We start from the raw sequence: 24,029 nt of genomic DNA, 5'->3' as shown, positions 1-24,029 counted from the left end.
ATGCAGGCTGGCACCAAGCACACTGGCTAAAGGCCCCCATACATTAGGCCGACTTGTCCTAAGGACAATTCGGACCCAATTCTCCTGCAAGCTGCCCGGCAGCTCCCCGGGAGGCTCACATACAATTTGGCACTTCATGTGCCATTTTTTACATGTGATAAATCGCATGCGATTTATCACATGTAAAAAAAAACGGGAAACTGCAGGGCGGCAGCAGCAGTGCCGGTGAGGAGCAGGCGGGGGGCAGTGGCGGTTCCTGTGAGGAGCAGTGGGGGCGGGCTGCGGTGGTTCTCAAATGATCATCAGTGTGCACCGCCGGCTATTACAACTTTAAAATAATGTGTAAAATGACAGTCCGGCTTTTGATTGGCTGAGATTGATCAGCCTCCCTATCTCAGCCAATCAGAAGCCGGACAGTCATTTGACACATTATTTTAAAGTTGTAATTGCCGCTGCTGCCCGCTGCACACTGATCACCGCCGTGGCCGCACTGCTTTCTCACCAGCACCCGCCGGCCACTCATTAAAGAGCCACCCCTGCCCGCCCACTGCAGGAGGTCAGACGTGATCGTACATGCTGCACGTCCGACCTCCTGATCCGGTCCGATGCGCATGTCCGATGCGCACATGCGATTTTGGGCCGATTTCACGTGATTTATCGGCCCAAGTGCCGAAATCGCGTGGAATCAGTCCAAAATCACATAGTGTATGGGGCCTTATAGCGTCCTTGGGACAATGAAGACTGGCACCTAGCACACTGGGTACAGGGGGGCAGATGTATTAAAGATCTATATGAGGGAGAAGGGGTATCAGCGCACGTAATGTGCACTGATACCGCTTCTCCCCAATGTATTAAGGAGCCAGCATGCGCCTCTGTCCACAGCGGCACTGCTATCTAAATGATAGCAGGCCAAATGTATGAACAGTCAGCATCGCTGACCATTCCACCCACTGCTGGTTTTGCGCCAGCAGCAGGCTGACGTAGCCCTATCTCAACAGCAGGGACAGCGCTGTCCCTGCTGTTGGCTCTGGGCTGCGCTGGGGATCTTGCAAGTAGCGAGATCCCGCGCATGCCCAGTCCAGCCGGCCCGGGGGAAGGAGACAGCGCGTCAGTGTAAACTGATGCGCTATCTCCAGGAGGAGACATCGTGGGAGGGGGGAGCTAGCGCTCTCCCGCTTTGGCAGACAAGATGTTAATACATCTTGTCTGTCTCCCCTCCAGCTTCGCCTCGCTAATGAGGCACAGCAGGAAGTATTATAGCGGCGCTATAATATTTCTGCCCCAGAGACACTGCAGGCTGGCCCCTAGCACACTGGGTAGTACTGCCAGTCCAGCACTGCCCCAATGTGACACTGGCATAGATAAACTGGGGCAGTGTTGGTCCTGCCAGCTATCCCACTGGGTACAGTTTCACCAGGACAGTCCATGCTGCTGCCTGTCAGGCAGCTAACACGGATATACCTGTGTGTAATTACAGCAGGGGGGCTGGGGGGTGTTGGGCTCTGCTGCCTGCACGGACGCTGGCTGACCGACCTCCAGCAGCAGGGGAGAGGGGGGGTCGGGCTCTGCTGGCCGCACCGTCACTGACCTCCAGCACTGAGCAGAGGAGAGGGGGAGTCCTGTTCTGCTCACAACTATTTTGCTGCTTCCTCCCTCCCTCCCTCCTACCTACTGGAATCCTCTCTTTGCCGGGCAGGGAGGACGGAGCTCAGGCTGAGCTCCGGAGAAGTATGCACTGTGTGTGTTGATGGAATGGGACGCTGTCACGCTGAGTGCAGCTGCTGCTGCTATGACTCTGTTGCGCCTGCCCCCAGTGACATGTTTCTGCTGCTGCCCCGGGGTTGGAGGACAGTCGCACCGCAAGGAGGTACCTGTTGTACACATGATATATCGGATCTGAAACATCATGGGTGCTAAAAAGCACTCACGATGTGCTCATGATGGGTCAGATGCCAATATATCGTATGTTCAGCAGGTCCGACGCCCTGATCCGATCTGATGCGCACGGGACCGCGCATCAGATCAGATCAGATGTCAAACACATGCGATTTTCGGCCGATTTTACCCGATTTATCGGCCCAAAGGGCCGAAAATCGGGTGAAATCGGCTGAAAATCGCATAGTGTATGAGGGCCTTTAGACTTAGATCAGATATAATAATTTTGATAAGAAAATCATTTTTATAAGGATTTCTTTACCTAAATAGGATAGTGGCAGGTGTTGCCAGGAATCTAAGGGATATTCAATCTCTTACCACCATTCCCGATGGGGGAAATGGCGTCTGGGCCCTATTCAATGCTGTCTTCCCCGACAGCATTGAACAGGGTTCTTGGCAAAACGTGCCCGACTTCACAAGCAGTCAAGCACGTTCTGCCTAAAACAGCCGGGAATTGACGAGATCCTGGCCACAGCTCACCAATTTCCAGCCATTTCTCACGGCCACACCCCTTCTCAGCACTTGGCAGGCGGGACATTGAATCCCACCTGTGGAATCAGCGTCAAGCAGGCCGAGAACAGGACAAGGTCACGGCTGTCAGGCCAGCCCGACAGTCGTGACCCGGGATTGAATATCCCCCTAACTTTTTTAAGAACTGCGTCTATTGCACGTTTTAGGTTTGTTTTCTGACTTTTAAAACACAGCTCCACTCTATTTGCATTAATGGGTGTGTTCTAGTCAGTGTCACCAATAAGACATTGTATGCATCTGTTTTCATTATCCATACACAGCCTGCACAAGGGGTTCAGTAACTCTGGAAAGGTCCATGCAGGGCACAGTTTACGTCAGTGTTCGAATGAATACAGAATAATAAAAACAACTCTTCATACCTATATCAAGAAATTATTTACTGCAGGACATACGTGATCTCATTATGTTACATTGCAAATGAGGCTGCATGTATTAATATTCTCAAATGGAGATAATTATTATTATTTTATTTATAAGGCGCCACAAGTGTTTTGCAGCGCCGTACAAAGGAACAATACAGGAAGACAAAACTTAGCATTACATTGAATAAATAACAAAAATCGAGTACAGGTAAAGAGCGCCACAGTTCAATACACATTACAGCTTAAATATAAGTAGTGAGGACTCGATCAACATACTACTAGAGGGATTCAGTATTGAATCCCGGCGGTCGGGATCCCGGCGTTCAGAATCCCGACGCCGGAATCCCGACAGCCGAAATGCCGACAAGGGGGGGGGGACGTGGATCGCCCCCCCTTGCGGGCTCGCTACGCTCGCCACGCAGCGGGCCCGGTGCCTCGCTACGCTCGGCACGCTAATTTATTCTCCCTCCAGGGGTGTCGTGGACACCCACGGGGGGAGAAAGTGTCGGCATTTCGGCGGTCGGGATTCCGGCGTCGGGATTCTGAACGCCGGGATCCCGACCGCCGGGATGGTAACTGCATCCCCTACTAGAGGCTTGTGGCCAATGATGGAGATGAGTATGCAGACGAAGATGGTCACTGAGTGTTTGAGTATAGAAGAGCTGTGAGTGAAATGTGAAGAGAGGAGGGCTTTGACAACAGGAGGGAAGAGGGCCTTGCTCTGAGGAGCTTACAATTTAGTAGGAAGGGGAGACAGACAGATTACATGAGATGCAAGCAAGTGGGAGAAGGCTTGGTAGCAGGATGTAAGCTGGCAGGGGGTCGGAGAACCAGTCTCAGGACTAGTTTATGCATTTGGTGAGGCAAAATGGTACACGTTGTGTTTTCATCCAACTTAATACACAGGTGCTTTAATGCAGGTGTATATTATCCTTCACTGGCCACCTACTACAGTAGATGAAAGATAGAGTTTACAGAAAATAACAAAAGGAGATTTTTATTATTGGTTAATGCTGTAATAATCTACCTATGTATATACTCACAGATATCGAACAGATTTACTTTCCCGATGCAAATTACGAAAATGTAACTTGGCTATTGTGAGAGCTTGTTGCCGCCACAGTGCTTTGCCACTCACTGTACAGGGATCACAGTCTGGCAGTGTCAGTAACCCCATGTCAATGTCCTCTGTGGATTTCCACTTCTTGTCATCATCTATCCTCTGAGTGAAAATATTATGATCTGTGAGTGACAAACCATAAAACGTTGACACTGCAGAAAACAATACTGTACGTTGATATGTCTACAAATGATTTTATATTTATTATAAATGTTGTTCATTTGTGTCCGGATGTGGAGGACACACAAAAAAACGTAGATATGTCAGGTAGGACAAATGAATGTAGACATGAAAACAAATATTAGGAAGAGCATTGGTCATGATGGAGTTTGCAATCTAATGGTTTATCCAAATGTTCCTTGTTATTCAATGAGACTTATTGATAAATATATGAAAATGTGTTCAAATCTCTTGTTGCATATGTACAACATTCTAACCTACTCTACCTACTGTAACTCAAAAAAATTCAGGTGGTCTCCTTGTAGAAAGTAGAGTTATTTGGCCACCAGAATCATGCCTACCTTCAAGTGAATTAGACAGGACAAGGAGGATAATGCAGTGAATTGCAGGTCTATGCAGAGGACATGGAGCCATTTTGGTGGAATTTATAGAATCACGCCACTTTGGACCCGCTGTGTCTTCATAGACCCACATTATACTGTTTCAAACATAATTGCAGGACACACCATCCCCACCCCTATCTGTTATTAGCCACATCTTCCCTCCACACATTTCTCGGAGTGGTGGCTGTAAGGCGGTAAACTACCAACCTATCAGTTCCTGTCATTTTTTAAACACAACATGGAACATGGTAGTTAGAAGCTGATTGGCTGGTACTTTATTGGTCTCCAAGGCTTAGTACATATGCAAATTAGTTTATGAGAATTATTTGTGTGGCCTCTTAAGGTCTCAAAAATGAATAGTTAGCTTTTTATTGTAATGTTTGTATTCATTACCATAGAAGAGTAAAAATGTTCAGAGGAACCTAGTTAAATGGTGGAAGAGCATTACAAAGGAAAAAGGTTGTACTGGGACATGGTTTAAATCATGGGTTGTGTTTTACGATTTTATATCATCTTCTCTAATCATGCTGTTGATTTTTGGAACCTTCATATGTAAACAAAATAATATAACTACCTCATCTTTTCATCATGTTTAATAAACAATTACAATCTTTTAAAATATATCACTACAAGTTCCAAAGCTGGACATAAGGATAGAACACATGGAACCTTTCACAAATATTTTATCATGATTATCAAAAAAAATTAGCAGGACAAGCAAATGGCATATTTGGGTCACACATTAGCTATTATAATCGAATCACTGTTAGAAATATACCTGTCTGGTCAACGTCAGTCTCTGTTTCCAGTTTGAAGAAGACATCTTCCAGTGTTGTGATGGAAACACCGTAAGTCACAACATCTAAGCTGCAATTATTATCCAGGGCAGAGAGTAATCCTAGAAAACAAGTAGACTCTAGTCTTAACTGAACAACTGATCCTATATTTATTAATGAATTATAATTATTAATAACTTGATGTGACATATTAGGCATTCTGTACACTGAAGGAATCATGATACTAAGGAATGATATTTAATAACTTTAAAAAAAAAGAAAGACTTACTGCAGATATCCACATCCATAGGATTCACAAGCTAAGTGGTAAGAGGAACATTTTATTTATGGGGTCACAAAATAAAATTTGTAGCTGTTAGTAGGGATACACATGGACGGTGTAATGCTTAGCATTACTGCCTAACAGCACTGAGGTTATGGGATTGATTCGCACCATGGCCCTACCTGTGCAGAGTATATTCTCTGTCTTGCGTACGTCTACTCCAGGTACTCCGGTTTCCTCCCACAATAAAATATACTGGTAGGTTCACTGTCTCCCAACAAAAAATAACCCTATAATGTCTGTGTGTGTGCATGTACATGTGGTAGGGAATATAGATTGTAAGCTCCACTGGGGCAGGGACTGATGGGAATGTCAAATATTCTCTGTAAATCATTGCAGAATATGTGTGCGCTATATAAATAACTGGTAATAAATAATAAATACAGGGTGGTTCAATAAATAAGGTAATAAGCGCTGCAGAGGCTGAGAGCTTGATTGGCCGATTCAACTCTGATTGGCTGAGCTATGCGTCTCCATGGAGACGCATCAGCCACAGACGCTCTCAGCCTCTGTAGCGCTACAGAGGCTGTTAGCTGCGCCAGAGAAAGCCGGTTCAGCCCGCTGTCCATGCGGGGTAAACCGGCTGTGGAGCAGGGAGCCAGCACTGGATCCTGGACTGGTAAGTATGTTGGTGAAAAAGTGGGGTGTGTGTGAAAAATATAAAGTTATTCTTTTCTGTGTGTGTGTTTTTTCTTTTAACATTCCTTTTACAGGTGAACTACAAGTCCCAGCAGGCCCAATAATGCCCCGCATGCTGGGACTTGTGGTTCTCCAAGTCCCAGCATGTGGGGGAGGTCTGCTGGCACTTGTAGTTCTCCTGCATAAAGCAATGTTACGTATGTGAGATTTAACCCTATCAGGCCGGCGTCCACTGGCCACGGACGCCGGTGACAGCCCCGGGCTTCAGCCCTGGATGGGTGAAGCCTTGGGGGGGGGACCCCTTTATTGGGGGGGTCCCCACTCCTCCAGGTACCCGGTCCAAGGCTGACCAGCCACGGTGCTCATGTTTCGGCTGGGGGACCTTATGTAAAAAGTGTGCCCCAGCTGTGGCATGACACCCCGGGCTGTTGGAGCCCGGTGCTGGTTTCAAAATACGGGGGACCCCCAGATTTTTTGTCCCCCGTATTTTTGGAACCAAGACCGGTCCAAGAGTTCGGGTCTGGTTTCAGAAATACGGGGGACCCCTATGCTTTTTGTCCCTCTTATTTTTGGAACCAGGTCCGGCTCAATGAGCCCGGGGCTGGTTATGCTCAGGAGGGGGGACCTCGCGCGTTTTTTTTTTTTTACAAACACAAAATTGCACATTTCCTCAAATTCACACATTTCCTGCCTAAAATTCGCACATTTTCATGCCTAAACTTCGCCCATTATCGCACTTAATCGCACTTTTCTATCCAGAATACGCATCTCATTAAATATGCAAATTCGCAGCAAAAATGCAATTTAAAAAAAGTGCGATAATGAGCGATTTTGATAGTGCGAAAAAATTGCATCCTATTAATTGTCACCCCATGTTTCTGACAGCCTATTCATCTAACACTGATGGCACAGTATGTCTGATATGAGGCACAGCATAATGGCTGTGTGGTGAATCAGTCGTCTACCTGCAATGGCCTGATAGCTGCTGTTGATGGATTCGGACTGTACCCAGGCAGTGGCAGAAAAGTGAAAGGTGTTCCTGGGTAGTGACTATGAGGTGGCTAGTACCGGGCATTTATAGAAGTGCCTTGAGAGTGAAGATGCAAGCAGCTGCATTCCAAGATGCAGAGATGCACGCATAGGAGGCCATGGCCAGATGGGGAAACTGCACTTGCAATAGGGCTGGTACAATATGCGATTGTGCAGCTGATGGTGGTGTCTATGAACCAAATCAGTATTGTAGCATGCACAGGCCCTCAAAGTAGGCATTCCAGTCCTTACACTTTTGGCAGCACAGATGTACACAAGAGAAGGCTGTGATGTGCCCTCCATATGGCAATATGGAAGTACAGTAACAGTCTTTGATACCTAGATAAACCAAGATCTCTCCATTTTCCACAGAATTTATGACTGAATAGACCTTATACAAAATTTGTCCTTTTTCAGATGCAGGCTTAGATTTAGGATGGGTATGAATATAGGTATGGATATCATGTTTGGTGGGAATAATAACCTAAGCATCTTTCAACTCTTGGAAAAGGAAAAATCATCCCTGCTGTCTTGAGAGATTTGATGATGCTCAATAGGGCTGCGCTCCTGATCAATCAGTAATAATAAAACCTCAACCCTTCCTGTAAGCACGTACCGGTCACCTGTTCTCACCCACTATTCCTAGTCTCCTCAAGTCTCTCTTGAGGAAGATGGGGTGGGTTGTGTGTGGATTTGATTAATGCCACAATCAACAATAACTTTTAAATGGGTGGAATTCTATTGTAAGCTAAACAGAGAATGTTACTGAGATCACTGCCAAAGACAATAGTGCGTTATTGGAAGGGTAAAAGTCAGCGGGTGAAATGCTTCTGTTGTTGACTCGTGAGAGCTATAGAGTTATAGTTACCCTTGAAGTAATGCACTCACTATGATACCTCCCAACGTGGCCCTCTTCAGGAGGGACACCATGCTCTGCTACTGGACTTCCTCTCATGTATGATTACATCACCTGTTTTGAATAGAATAACTAATAAGAAAGGCGCTTCAACACAGGTGATGGCAATCATACATTAAGGGGGAAGTTCAGGAGCAGAGCATTGCATCCCTCCTGGAGAGGGTCATGTTGGGAGGTATGCGCTGTAAAACTTAATCTCCACGGTGATATAAGGACAGGGGCTAATTAAATAATTATAACACATGAGCATGAAGGATTAGCCACGTGCATAATCTATCACACACAGGGAAAACCTGTGGTTCTCCAGGTGTCATGCAGCCTTTTAAGCTGTTGCAGAACTGCACATATCAGTATGCTGTGCCACAGTTATGCACCAGGGCATGCTGGGAGGGTCACGTGTTGAGCACCTCTGGTGTAGTGGGACTTGTATGTTCGCAATAACTGGAGTCCTAACCTGAACTAGCATTACTACTAATCACATTTTCTATAAAGAAAAAAATGAGCACAGAACACTACATAATATGACTGCTATCATATGATCTTGTCCATACTGTGCTTGACCTGTGCTTGCACATCGCTTCCAAATATAGTGTTTCTCCTATATAGTTGCAGAAGCCGAGCCAGGATTTGACAATTTTGCGGCCAAATCCTGGGATCCCACCTCTCCTGATCCCGGCATTGGCCACCCGAGCCATATCACTCTATGTTGGCTTTGTTTCGGCATAAGGTATTTTGCCACTGCTCACCCCACAATGATGACACGCACAATTCCAAACTACATAGGGTGCGATGTATCAAACAGTGAAAAAAGCAGAAAAAGAATTAGCAACCAATCTGCTACCTACAGTATAATATTACAGAATCTTATTGATATATGCTACCCCAAATCTGACTCGGCTCTCTGATCAGCAGTCGTTACTGGGACTGGCTGAGAACCCACCGGCTGCGGAGCACAGTACAGCGTGGAGGGAATGTGCTGCCACTGGCTTTGGCCATGAGAGTTGGAGTGAAAGATGTGTGCGGGAATGTGCACCCACAATGCAGATGCACTGTGGGCAAGGAACCGCTGGCACCAACCTAGTTACCGCCCTGATGACAACCATTGAGGTACAATGTTCTGATACATGATATCACATTAATGATGATGTACTGTACCTGGAAATATGTCCACATCTTTCAATGGTAAGGCATATATTAGGGAATTCTCTGTCTGAAGCATCAAACTTGCACTTGGAATATGGTGTATGATTAGCGCAGAGATAGCTGTTACATTACTAGATGGCTTTATATCCATGCTAAAGAGAAAAGAAATTGCTTAAGGTTATTAAAGCAACAAACTAAGTGGGAGATGTATGAAGAGGTACTTAAGGTTGGGTGATGGCAGGGCCCTGCTACACCCATTATTAAGGCACAGCACGGCCAATTACCTATTGGAATATATACAACAGACTGTGGGTTTCATTTATTTACATGTATCATATGTATGTACATTGGAGGGACAGCAGATGGCGATATACTGTGATATGTATTGTGTGTCTGCTGTTATATTCCTGTATCCCTCTGATTAGGGATGGTCATCAACGCGTCCCCCATCGATGCTTGCCATCTATGGTATTTTAGTAGATAAAGCATTCTATCGCCAGCCATCGATGGTTCCCACCATCGTTTACTTGCGCATGCGCAGAGGAACAGGGTGGGCGCCGCCGCTGGGAGGTGCACACATGCCCGATAGAACTTTACCTAGTCGCGCTGGATAATAAGGTTTTCTTCTGCGAGCGCCGCGCACGCACCCGGCCGGCTTCTCCGTCCAGTCCAACTGTGTGATGTCACAGACGCCTCCCAGCCAAGTCAAGGAAAGGAGGAAGCAGTGCGCGCACGCGCACAAACAACTTCAAGTCCCCAGTGCCGCATGACATCATTCATCAATTTGCAACGTTCAGAGTGAGTCAGAGACAGTCTAGGACTCAGAGTCGGACTCGGAGAGGGTGGTAAAGCCGGGCAGCTGGCCAGCAGCCAGCGGCGTAACTATAGCACCACAGCCCCCGCCACCGAGGGGGGGCGCTGTGCATGTGGGGGCGCCGGGGGCTGCGGTGCTATAGTTAACCCCCCCAATTCCCCTGCAGACTTACCTATCGCGCTGGTCCCGGCGGCTCCGTTCTTCTGCTGAGGACCACCAGAAAATGGCCGCCCCTATATAGCACACAGTTCTCTGAAACTGTCTGCTGTATGGGGGCAGCCATTTTCTGGTGGTCCTCAGCAGAAGAACGGAGCCGCCGGGACCAGCACAATAGGTAAGGCTGTGGAGGATTGAGGGGGGGGTTTGCATGGGCGGCGGCGGGGCAGGGGGGGGGGGTAGGGGTGCTTAGCGGGGGGGTGCCCCCCTCCTAACGGCGGGGGGGCGCCCAAAACGTAGCTACGCCACTGCCAGCAGCGTAAAAAAAAAACAATAATCGCCATCGGATGCCATCCATCGATGGCATCAAACTATTTGACCCTCGCCTATCGATGCCCAAAACATTTAGCACTAGGTCCTGACCATCGATGTTTTGGGAACATCGATAGTCAATGGCCATCCCTACCTCTGATGCTTCCTGTTCATGTTGTCTGATGGAGTGAAGGAAGAAGCATGTGGCAGACATGTTGAGTTTGTCAAGCTGTTACTGAATGCTGATGTTTAATCATGTTATACTGATCATGTGACCCAATTCTACATAAAGAAGCTATACCTTTACAAGACTCATCCTCCCTGACTGCAAGGTAACACCTGTGACTATCTTTTATATGATGCTGACCGTCGCACACCTATGGTAGTTCCATTGCAAAACACCAACATTACCAAAGGCATATCTTTCAAAAAAAATTCCGGCAGAGGTAGAGCATTAATTTACTAACAGACTGTGCACATGTGCTGGTCAGAAGTCCCCCAACAGCATTGGGCTTTATGATAAAAAAATAAATGTTTGTGTTTTTGTAAGTGCAGTCTTTGGCTGCAGGACACAGCACTTTGCTGCAGCAAAGACAGTCTGTGGGAACGGTCAGTGCATTTACTGCACATCGGTGTCTTACCATTAACAAAAAAGTGTTGAAAATTAAGGGCCACTTTGTGCTACCCTTCAATTTGACCAGATCATTAGAATACATGGAATGAAGCAGTAACTGTAGCACATAATGCACCTCAGTCAGATGCGGTCACAAAGCAGCTTTAGTACACAAATCGGTTGATGTTTTCTTACTGCGTATAATTCTGAGCTGCACTGTTGCAATGGAACTCTCAACAAGGGATTAGTGAATGAGTGATAGATAGACACCATTATGGGGTGGTAAGGAGGAGTGGTTGGGTAAACACAGGTTTGTTGTGGCCGTTCAGATGGCATTTTCAGGGCAAACATAAACAAGCAATTGCAATCTCACTTGCTACTGGAGAGCTCTCTTGGAGCTGCTCAGCCTACGCGTCTTCAGATGGGATGCGGTCATTTGGTCTACTGCATTATGGTCGACAGTCATTAGGTCGAATCCATTAGGTCGACATGCTAAAAGGTCGACATGACTCTAGGTCGACATGGGAAAAGGTCGACATGATTCTAGTTCGAAAGGTCATTAGTTCGACAGGTCATTAGTTCGACAAGGTCATTAGTTCGACATTGTCTATGTCGACATTCACAAGGTCGACATGGAGTTTTTCACTGTTTTTTGAGCCAACATGTGCCGACAGGCGGTATTTCATGCCCTACCATCCACTAGGGCGTGGTGGGAGAATAAAATAGTGTGCCGAGCGTAGCGAGGCACCGTGCCCGACGCATAGCGAGCGCAGCGAGCGATGCGAGGGGATGCAGTGCACTTTAAACTGTGTCCATGTCCACTGTGTTGACATTCAGGTAAAAAAACAGTGAAAAACCCCATGTCGACCTTGTGAATGTCGACATAGACAATGTCGAACTAATGACCTTGTCGAACTAATGACCTGTCGAACTAATGACCTTTCCACCTAGAATCATGTCGACCTTTTCCCATGTCGACCTAGAGTCATGTCGACCTTTTAGCATGTCGACCTAATGGATTCGACCTAATGACTTTCGACCATAATGCAATAGACCAAATGATCCCAACCCCTTCAGATGCACTTAGAAACTGCAACATGACGATATTTGCAATGATGGTACTGATGAACCAGCAATTGTATGCCACTGGAAGGAAATACGGAGGCAGCAGTATTCACCTGAATGCCTAGGTTAGCTTCTGCCAACATTAGCATAGTTGTAATTGCAAAACAGCAAACATTTGCAACAGCAATCGCAGAAGCAGCTGCATTTGAATCCGGTCCAATGTGCGCAGCTACCATATTGAAAGCTCTCAACCCTTCATACATCTACCCCTGATGTGAAACAGAGATAAATACAAGATTGTTCCACTCTGTAATTAGCATTATTAATACATTTACAAATTCACAATACCTTAAACGATAGCCAACACCCCATTTGCTCTTGAGGAACAGGGAGGAACCAATGCATTTCAGTGATCCTTGTGATATAACAGCCTTCCGGTCTGCAATAAGGAAAGAAAATCAGTTGCATTTGAACATATAATTATTTCAGAACAACAACTGAAGTCGAACAAACCAAATTACATTGTCGCAAACTGGGAACGTGGTTCCAACACAATACTACAGCTGGGTGATTTCCGGTATGCCGATTAGATCTTTTTCATTCATTTTACTACTGGGATGCAAATATATTCATTTTAGCATATCTCTGTCCTATTGGATCTTTTTCTCTGTGAAGTGGGTGTCTTGGGAACTGGGCATCTACAATGTGATCGCACTGAGCTGTTCTGTCTTGTGTGAGTGTCGCATGAGTGGAGCTAGACTTCCACGCTATTCTGAGATCGTATGGGGATCTATGTCGGCATAGACACCAAAAATGGGAAAAAACTTGTGTCGACCTTATCACTGTCGACTACATTCCCGGCTTACAACAATCTACTGTTACTGTCGATCTAGACACTGCTGGCCATTTTAGGCTCTAACTAGATGTGTTAGGCCATTAGTGGTCAACCATGTGATTGTTACATAGGTACATAGTAATTAAGGCCGAATAAATACATCTGTCCCTCGAGTTCGACCTTGGTTAGTGTGTATGATCTAGACAACGTCATTCTGCTATAGTGTAACCAGTGCTATTTTTGTAGGAAAATAGGTTCAGGAACTGTGGGCGAGGGCAGAAAGTGGGCGGTGATGTGGGAGGATCTACAAAAGGGGTGGGGCATTATTATTATTATTTTTAAACCATACAATTCCTTCTTAACAGTGCCAGTAACATAACAATCCCTAGCAGCAAAGTGGAGAATATGCGCGTGCCCAAAAAACAGGGGTCTAGCCTCACTGCAAGGGGCACAGCATTGCAGGAAAAGACTACCTTATACCACGGTTTGCAACCTGCACACCGAGAATTGGCCACCACAAGAAAACATACAATTCCCCCCAACACTGCCAGTAATACCCCTTTCACATCGCACTTTTAAAACGGTATATTGCCGTTTTTTTTCCATTTTAAAACGTTTAAGGCTGCAATGTGAAAGTGCCAAAGTTGATTTACCGGTTAAAGTTAACCGGTATTTCAACACAGTTAAAAAGCAGAGTCCTACACGTTTTAAAGCCGTTTTTTTGGCAGTTTGAACAGCTCTATTTCAATGGCTTGCAACGTGTCCCTTGGGGGTTAAACGGGTTGAATGTTTGAATGGTATTAAATGATTTTTAAAACGGTTTTCACCTGCAATGTGAAAGGTCTCAAGGCTAAGACCCGTTTTAAAGTCCCATTTAAGAATATTGTGTCATTACCCATTTCTGCAATGTGAAAGCAGTATAACATAACAATCCCCAGCCGTAAAGTGGAAATTCCCAAAAAACAGGGGTGTAGCCTCACTGCAAGGGGCACAGCATTGCAGGAAAAGACTACTTTATACCGCAGTCTTGCAACCTGCACGCTGAGAATTGGCCACCACAAGAAAAACCTTGATTCATGCCCGTTATATTATATAATTTTTCCTCCTCATAGTAGTGCCCATTATACATGATACCAAACACTGTAATGTCCATTACATGTTATGCCAAACACCTTAATGTCCATTACATGTTATGTCACACATCCTAATGTCCATTACATGTTATGCCACACACCAAGATGCCCATTATACATATGGCCCACACACTGATGCCCATTATACATATGGCCCACACACAGATGCCCATTATACATATGGCCCACACCAAGATACCAATTATACATATGGCCCACAGCACCAAGATGCCCATTATACATATGACCCACAGCACCAAGATGCCCATTATACATATGGCCCACAGCACCAAGATGCCCATTATACATATGGCCCACAGCACCAAGATGCCCATTATACATATGCCACACTCAGACATTTTGGACAGCAACAGAAGTAACAAAAAATAAAATTGAATTGGTTTAACTTTCTCTCCTGTAGTACCAGATAATTGCAGGGATCCACAGGCTCAGACAGGCAGGCAGAAGAGTGCACGTCCCAGGTTAGTCAGACAGGCGGGGAGGAGTGCGTGTTGGCGAGTGCGGGTCCCAGGTCAGTCAGACAGGCAGGTGGGCAGGCGGGCGGGTGTCCCAGGTTAGTCAGACAGGCGGGTGGGATAGTGTGTCTCAGTGCGGCGTGAGTCACCGTGGATGCGCACTGCACACTGACGTCATGTGCATGCATCTATGGAGCGGTGGGTCGCCAGAAGTCCATGCACCCGCCCGCCGTGGAGACAGAGCCGCTCTGTCTCTGACTGCTGCACTGACTAGAACTTCCGGAATGCCGTTCCTGGTAAGATCATTTTTCAACAGAACTTCAGGAACGGCGTTCCGCCAGAAAAATAGCGCTGACTGTAACCCTTTAAGACACATCTCTTGCACATAGCATTGAACTTGCTACTAGTACCAATACTATCAATGATATAGAATAGTCTGAATAGAAAACAATCAGCTGACACATTTTGGCCCTCATTCTGGCAGCTTACCGAGTCCCAGAGGACCTGCCCTGTGACCTAACGACTCCCCCCCCCCACTGTATCCCCTCGCAACCATGCGAGGGGATGAGTCACCAAGACACATCCCCTCACATGGTGGAGAATGATTTCTTCAGGCCACGCAAATATAAGTCATGTGACGTCAGCTGTCCGCCCCAGCCACTCCTTGTCCCGCTCACAATCCCATGAAAATGTCCAGCATTTACATGGGGACCCATGCATCCTTTTTTTCCCCAGAAAGTTCTTCAATCCTTAGACGCTGAGAATTGTTTTATACATTGTGTGATTCATGTTTTCTAATATCTATATATAAAGTATTTTTTAAATTGATTTTTTGAGGCTTGCATCATCCATTTGTAAGAAGCGGTCAATATTTCCATATACACGGATAAATAATTTTTATTGGTAAACTTCTCAGCGCAGTGATACAAATATTATCAATATCACTCTTTATTTTTACAAGATTTGGCAGTTTGAATTCACTTGCAGCCATGAGTTTATTATTGTTTCATTTGGAACCGGAAAAAAAAAGTTTGAACTGGATTATGAAAGGGAATGGAAGCCAATGAAGGGCTTGTAGAATATGGGAGGTGGATGTAGTGCGTTGGGTGAGGAAGATGAGCCAGGATGCAGTATTGATTATAGATTGGAGCAGAGAGAGACATTTGTCAGGGATTCCACACAGAAGATTACAGTAGTCCAGTCTGGAGATAACAAGCAAGTGTACAAGGGTCTTGGTAGAATCCTTGGTCAGAAAGGACCTGATCCTGGAAATATTTTTGAGATAAAAACAGCAGGTTTGAGAGAGGTGCTCAATGTGTGGTATGAAGCGAGGGACGAGTCAAAGATTACTCCAAGACTGCGCACTTGGGGGCTATAGAAAATAGTAGTGCCATCAATAGATAACAATATTGTGGGAGATGACAAGGTCCCCTTGCAACTTCTCTCGAACTGAGACTTGTATCATATACTGATTGACAAGAAGGGACCATTTTTGGAAGGTAACAGTGAGTGTAAGCAAAAGGCGTGTATATATCATCAGCTGCCACCATGCATGATTGCTGTTTCGAAGCCTTAACAATCATAAACATGAATTACAGTAGACCCATTGTACAGAAGCTCAATGGAATATGCTGGTGCTATAGAAATACATGTTAAATGAAGATATGCAAATTATGAAGTTATGTACCTGCCAGGATGTCCGCCTCCTCCATACAGTGAGTGGTGAACACAATCACACTGTTTGCCTTCCTCTTCTTCAGTACATTCCAGACTGTGTAACGGGAACAAGAGTCCATGCCAGCAGTTGGCTCATCTAGAAGCAGCACCTGCAGGAAACATTAGAGGTCCCTCAAACACAACAGAAAGCAAAGGTGCAGGAAATGTCATGGAAACATATGTGACTTTCTTTGTCATGACTGATACATTTACAATGGCACAAGCTGTTTTCTAGCAACCTATAAAAAAGACTAGGAATATAATCTTCCTACAACAAACTGAAATTTTATCAACCTGCTCAGGACATTTATCAACCTGCTCAGAATCCTGATAATGGATTGGTTAGAGCAGCGGTTCTCAAACTATGGGTCCTGACCCCAAAGTGGGTCCCGACCTTCTCAGCATGGGGTCGCAACTTCATGTTGCCGACCATCAGGCTGATGATTTTTCTCATCTCAGTCAGTGATTCAAGGATTCTGAAGAATCAGTTGAATTGTCTGTTATTTCAGACTCCTCACATTATTTTGTGCCACCACAATGCTGCCATGTATGTGCTGTCTGCTGACTACACATGTGACGTGATGACCTTATGCATTAACTTTCCGGTTGTCCTGTAATTATTTTTATTGCTTGATGGGGTCCCAGAGCAAAATAGTTTGAGGACCTCCGGGTTAGAGTATAGATATAATTCACCATATGCCTTAAGGTGACCAGTCTGCACAAAGTAACTTTACTTGATTAACAATATATTAACCCTTTGGGCAGTATTCAATGAGAAAAATTTGCCGTGTTTTATGGCGAGTTTGTGCTTTTCTCGCGTTGGACGGAGAATTTTGGTCTCATAAAGCAAGCAACCCTATTCAATGTGCACTTCTCGCCGTCTTTCTAAGTGATTTTCACCGTGTCTCTCCGTGCAGCAATTCTCCATCTTTTCATGGAGAAGTGGAATGTGAACTTTTAAAATAAAAGGTTTTTTGTTTTAATTTTGGTGTAAAAAAAATCAGGAATTTTATTCTGTGAAGGGACATGCTACTTTTATTCATGTGCTTATAGCACATGAATATATATTTAATAAAAAATATATATATATATATATTTTTTTTTTTTTTACACAGAGCAGCCATCAGGGGGCCAGGAGCCGAGCCGCTCATTAGATATTCATATATTCACTGCACCCGATCATTACATATGCACGATCGGGTACAGTGAATACCCGGTCCCCTGTTGGCTCTCCTGGGGGGCAGCGTGTGCTGCCTGGGTCCCGGGGAGCCCACCTCCCCTCCACATACGTTCTGGGGCAGGCAGGGAGACTTCCATCTCCCTGCCTGCCACCGTCCCAAAACATTAATATTGCATACAAACAAATATGGTACCAGTCTCGAGTCTCCAGGACACTTAGAGCCAAAGATATCAAAGTGCAAAAGGGACACATTTTCCCCATAGATTATAAAAATGCCTTGAAAATAAGAGCGTCAAAGAAGAATAGCCAGACAGTAACTGAAACCATGCATTGTAACAACGGTATGCAGAAATGCCTCTCTGAATGCACAGCATAGTAACCCAGCAGAAAACCACAGCAGCTACACTTCTATCCGCTAAGGCTACAAAGGGCACAGGGTAACCTGTGGGAAATTGGAAAAATATGGCTTGACCTGAAAAACCTCTCATTCTGCTGCAACATGCTGGGGGTAGGGTTAAAAATTGGATCCCACCTACCCCGTGTAAGCAGTCCTGGCTGATGGTGGTGTAACAGTGTGGGGAATGTTTTAAAGGGGCACAATAGACCAGCTGTGCATCATTTAAATACCAAAGCCTACTTCGCTGACCATGTGCAACCTTTTATGGCTACAGTCTAGCCCTCTTTAATGACTACTTCAGTCAGGATAATATCACAATATCACAGTTTGTTTTTGGAACATAGGAGGAAATCAATGCCAACACAAGGAAAACATACAAACAGCACACAGATAGCGCCGTGGCCAGGAATTGAACTTATGACCTCAATGCTGTGAGGTAGTAATGTTGATTACACTATGACAAGAGTATTCTTTGTCATTATTGGTGGCCTCCAATCACTATTGGAGAAATTTACTAAGATCAAATAGGTACGAATGCATTCATTCATACCCATTCCATGTAATACGGCCGGGTCCGTGTGACCAGCTGAAATTGACTGATCGGCCGTATGTAAGGCCTGATTCAGGTTTGCTTGTTAAGCTGTGAACATCACAGCTTACCGAGCACCTGAGACGCCGCCCCACCGAATACCCCTCGGTACCATGCACGGGCATGTGTAACGAAACACATACCCTCGTATGCCTCTATCTTCACAAATAGAAGTCAGTGAAAACTGACTTTTATTTGCGTGCGCCTGGACGAAGACGCGGGCGGCTGGCCTCCCCCATGGATTACTGCAGTAAATCCTGATGGCTATTTCAGAAAAGTCATGGGTTGCGAAGGCAAGGTGAGGAAGAACGGGTACGCCTGGAGTGCAAACTTTGCTGCTCTGGTAGTCCCCATTGTAGTGCAGACTGCTAATTAATTAATAAAGATATAATGAATAAAATACGCTCTTCAATCTATTTAATTGTAAAGTTACATACAGTATTATTTATCTATAATACAACCAAAATGAAAAGATTTATCTTATATATTGATGCCCCATAGAACAATGGTTTGGAAAGAAAACCTTTGTCTTGCCTTTTGATACAGTATGTAGAAAGAAAATAAAGAGCAGCAGAAACCCAGACTGTAACGATAGTTAGGAGCTGATTGGCTGGTGTGTTATCCTTGGAAACTTTATCGCTTCACCAGGCTTAAATCTGCCCCTACTGTATGTTACTAATAATAAGCATTGATGGGTAAGTACAAGCTAATGTATGCATACTATAGCAACCAGAGAATCACTGATAACAAGAAGGTGACACCAGTGATAGCAGACAGGCATTACCTTGGGGTTACCTAGAATTGCAATGCCGACAGCAAGTTTCCTCCTTTGTCCTATGCTGAGTCTCTTGACTTGGTTGTGCTTCACTGCATCCATATCCAGTTCATGTAGAATCTTATTTATCTTGAATATAAAATACAAAGATGGCGTAGAATATATTATATAACGTAGTTGTAGATATTATGACTAACAGATAGCAAGTATTAGATGTTCCAGGACAGTCTTAGAAAACAAACTCAACCAATCATTAACTTTAGCAATTTATTGTCGTGATAATTAGGGCGAGATTTAATGAGATGCGATTCACCGACTTTTGCAGGTTTTCCGCAAAAAAACGGCCACATTTGCACTTTTACTGAAAATCACACAGTTAATAGGATACGATTTGCGGTATAAAAAAAATTGCACTTTTTGGCATGAAAATCGCACATTTTGACCTGTCAATTTTTTCTCACACTTTAATTCGCATCCAGATGTTTTCCCATTATAAAGTATACCACTCGCAAATTTAATGAATGCGATTTCGGGAAAACATTACTAAAAATCGCTATCAGAATCACGCTGTCCCTGTACTTTAGAAGCACTCAGCTCTGACTGGCTGTAGGCGTCTCCATGGAGATGCTTAAAGCCAATCAGGGCTGAGTGCTTCTGTAGCACTCTGACAATGCGATTCTGACAGAGGAGGAAGCCGGCTTGCCCCGCAGTCAGTGCGGGGTAAGCTGCTGCAGGGGACAGACAGAGACAACGCTGGAGCCGAGATTTGTATAGGTGTAAAATGTGTGTATAATAAAATTTTACTTTTCTCTTTGTCTTTTTATTGCTTTGGGACATTTAAAGAAGTTTATGAACCAATTGATAATGCACTAAAAAACATCCTGAGGTACCACTACAAAGAATTGCAGCACCACTTCAATTAGACAGAAGCATACGATACCAAAAACAGATATTGGAGTGTTCCTCTGGCGTTTAGATATTAAATAGTGATTTTCCTATTACCGGTTCCGACAGATATACTGTCTTTCCTAAGGCATAGGGATATGGTACTTTGTGGATTACAGAGGGACTCACTTGGCATTCCAGCCTTGCTCCAGCGCTTCCAGGGACGCTTGCTTTGTGTACAACCTTGCCCTCCTTTTGTCTGCGTATAATTGTGGACAAAAGTGTTTGGTGAGAGTCCTCTTGTTTTTTATCTCTGTACCATTTGTTATTTAACTATTAAAAACCATATTGCACTATGATGGTTTTTATTTTTATATTTCCTAATTGAGTTACCTGCTTGTGAACATATAGACGTTGGAAGTCTTTGGTGACAGGAATTTGTCCCTCCATCATACGCTTATGTCTACCTCATAAGTAGACCTATACTTCTGGTACGGATTATCTGACTATATGAGTGGTTCGTCAAATTGTATTAATTGTATACAGTATTACACTATTTGTATTTTTTTCTTTTCCTTTTTGGGTATCATCCCTTTGTGAGAGATAAAGAAAAATCACTATTTAACATCTAAAAACCAGAGGAACACTCCAATATCTGTTTTTAGTATCGTATGCTTTGGGACATTGCTTATATTAAACATTAAAAATCTCCATTTACATCTACCCTTTATGTGTACATATTCTATTTACTGTAAATGGTGAATCCTTTTTGGGGGATTATTGAGCTTACTGAGGCTGCAGTCTGTGGTTCTGTGGTTCGACTTAGAGTTATAATATATTTTTGTATAGAATGTCAATTAAATTATACATGTTAGACCTGTCTTTGAAAAAATAAAAAATAAAAGCATGGATAGGTCATTGCATCGAAGCAGTTCTACATGTGAATTAGTCAGTACCTACCTCCTGCTCCTTGAGTTCTTCATTGATTCCTTTTAATGAGGCAAAGACAGACAAATTCTCTTCCACAGTGAGAACATCAAAGTCAATGTCCATCTGCTGGCAAACTCCGATCACCTTCCTGATGTCCAGGATCTCATCGATGTCAGTGACTCTGTGGCCATAGATAGTAGCAATCCCTAAACACAAACCTGCACTTTATTTCTTTGTGTAGTATGCAATGATATAAGACTGAGATTTTGTTAACCAATACTGTATTTGGTGCTGAAGTCATATAGAGATGCTTGGGAAGAAGAGTGGTCAATTCAGATGGGTACATAACATTAACAGTCAAAACATCGACATTGACAACAATAATAATGTTGTCATGGAAATGGTCAAATTATCAACATTCATAATCCGCATATGTCCTAAATTTGTAGGTGCTGCTGGGCTGACTGTCTGGTCCTGACATGCTGCAAGGACCCCACCAAAGGCCGGGAATCTACAAAATGGCCAGTATTCAATGCTTCCATTTCGCTTTTTTTTTTTTTTTTGACGAGTATCGCTTTTTTTTTTTTTTTGGTGAGAAGGGAAGTACTCTATCCAAAATGGACCTCGCCCTATTCGATGCTCCCGGTTCGCCAAAAATAAACAGAGAGCTTTGCCGCTTGGTCATCGCCATTGTTCACCGTTGCTTTCTTATGGGAAATCTTGTGTATCTCGCCGTTTGTGTATTCAATGCAAAAAAGGAGAACGCTGCTCACCTTTTTTTTGGTATGGCTCTCCGTTTTGCTCACAGTATCTTTTTTAGATGAACTCAACTATTTTAGATGTATAATAAGTCTATTTTTTTTTATTATTTGAAGGATCTATACTATTATTATTATACTATTTTTTTTTTGGTATTCTCCCCCCATGATGCATTTTTTTTCTCACTGATTATTCTACCTATGACTCACCTCAGTTACTACCAATGATTCACCTCTTCTTCCTCACTCCTTCGTTTGGACTTTGAGGCGATACACAGCTTTTCACACATCAGCTGCTTTGGAATCCTTTTTTTAGGCTTATTTGCGTTTTCTGCATATCTCTGCAATATTTGAACACTGCCTACAAAAGGAGCCAATAACTCCTCATACACCCTATTGGTCAATGCCCACCATCAGGGACGGCGAGCAGCTGACACGTTAAATGGGGTGAGCAGGAGGCATGGCGATGAGGTAGAAAAAAATGGAAAATGCACAGCGAACGAAAAATGGAGAACACTGTGCCGCGCTCGCCGGAGCATTGAATACATCCCAATGGAGCAGACAGGCACTGAGGATTGGCGCACCCTAACCGGCTCCTATGGGCTGCATCAGTTGCAGCCCATAGGAGCCGGTTAGGGATGACCGAAAGGCAAAAAGTGGCTTCCTACAGGAAACCAGTTCTATGCTAATTGCAGAGAGTTGGATTCCTGTAAAACACAGTAATCCGAAACTGGTCACGAGGTCAACAAGGTTTTCTTTGCTGGCAAAACCTTGCGCCCATTTGGATTCTGCACAAAGTATTCTGTGTTCATAAGTGGAAAGAACACCATAATACAGTATATACATTCTAATTCATGATTTGAGAAAACTATTTTAATAATACTGTAACTTTATTGGCTTGAATCTTAGGTAAATGTTAATAGCGAGTACTGCTGTTAGTATATGCTAAAAAAAACATTAATGCAACTTCTTGGCAACATGAGAGGTGCCCCTGCTAAGAGGCTCATGAATTTATAATGGGACTTCTCAATTTCTTAGTTATTACTAATATTAATTTTCATTAAATGCGTGGTAGCTCTGTAAAAGAACCTAGTGAAAGCATTAGCTGCACCCTTTTATAAGTGCAGTCTGATAATTAGTCTTCATTTACCATTCAGAGCTAATGAGACTTTTGTTTTCTTCTTTTAGGCTAGGTCTAAATGTCAATACATTTCCACCAGACAAGCAAGAGAGTGAAAAAAATGTGTGTAATAATTGAATGGAATGATAATGCTATAATGTTATAACAAATGCATGTAAAGCTAGTTAATGCTACACAGAGACTTGTTTCTTGTCTACTGTGATAGTGATACTGCATCATGCTGTAACAATCTGGATAGAGAGCTGAATGTCTTACCGTCTGACGGAGGGCAGAGCCCACATAAAATATTCATGACTGTTGTTTTTCCTGTGCCGTTGTGCCCAAGCAGAGCAGTTATTTGACCTTCATAAATATCCAAGGTTAACCCTAGTGTTAAAAATAAGAAAACCACAGTCATTAGAGGCCCATTCTTGTATGCAACACCATCTCCTCACACCAATGTTATTTATCTTATCATTTAAAAATAAAATATAACATTATTATTAAAGGATGTTTATATTGCAACTTTATATTGTACTATTTTAATAAAACTAAGGGCCTTATTCTGGTCGATGCGTAATTTTCCGAATTCTTTCGGATGGCGTTTTTTAGCCGTCTGCGCATGCGTGGGCAACGCTATGCGCATGTGCAACGCACGTTCTCCGTACTCGTTCTTACTAATACCTCACAGAAATGTGCACCGCATTCACTCGGGAAATATGGGCGTAATATGGGCGTCATTCGGAACTACACAGGTTTCAAAGTGGGCTAAACTGGGCGTAAACATGGGCGTACACGAGGGAGTGCACTAATTCTGGTAGGCGTGCATTCGGACAGAACACCGACTGCAAACTAACCAAAAGGCAGGAAATATGCGGTCTCCATAAGCAAGTATTGTTTTGCGGACACCACTCGGTC

At 44.1% G+C, this 24,029-nt stretch overlaps 1 protein-coding gene across 2 annotated transcripts in view; it reads right to left on the bottom strand.

Annotated features, from left to right (window-relative positions):
* ABCA5 (ATP binding cassette subfamily A member 5) overlaps nucleotides 1-24,029 on the bottom strand; it is a 169,561-nt gene that overhangs the window by 71,247 nt on the left and 74,285 nt on the right. For both annotated transcript variants that reach the window (XM_083148775.1, XM_083148776.1), the window contains exons 12-19: nucleotides 23,388-23,498; nucleotides 21,264-21,439; nucleotides 19,428-19,547; nucleotides 16,449-16,587; nucleotides 12,666-12,756; nucleotides 9,370-9,509; nucleotides 5,290-5,409; nucleotides 3,872-4,070 (exon numbers count right to left, since the gene is read on the bottom strand). In XM_083148775.1, coding sequence (XP_083004901.1) covers nucleotides 3,872-4,070; nucleotides 5,290-5,409; nucleotides 9,370-9,509; nucleotides 12,666-12,756; nucleotides 16,449-16,587; nucleotides 19,428-19,547; nucleotides 21,264-21,439; nucleotides 23,388-23,498 — 1,096 coding nt within the window. The remainder of the gene's footprint in view (nucleotides 1-3,871; nucleotides 4,071-5,289; nucleotides 5,410-9,369; nucleotides 9,510-12,665; nucleotides 12,757-16,448; nucleotides 16,588-19,427; nucleotides 19,548-21,263; nucleotides 21,440-23,387; nucleotides 23,499-24,029) is intronic.

Source organism: Crinia signifera, chromosome 6, assembly GCF_055691185.1.
Source record: "Crinia signifera chromosome 6, ASM5569118v1, whole genome shotgun sequence".
Classification (NCBI taxonomy): domain Eukaryota; kingdom Metazoa; phylum Chordata; class Amphibia; order Anura; family Myobatrachidae; genus Crinia; species Crinia signifera.
The sequence above is the reverse complement of the archived record's forward strand: the minus strand, read 5'-3'. Positions and strand labels throughout refer to the sequence as shown.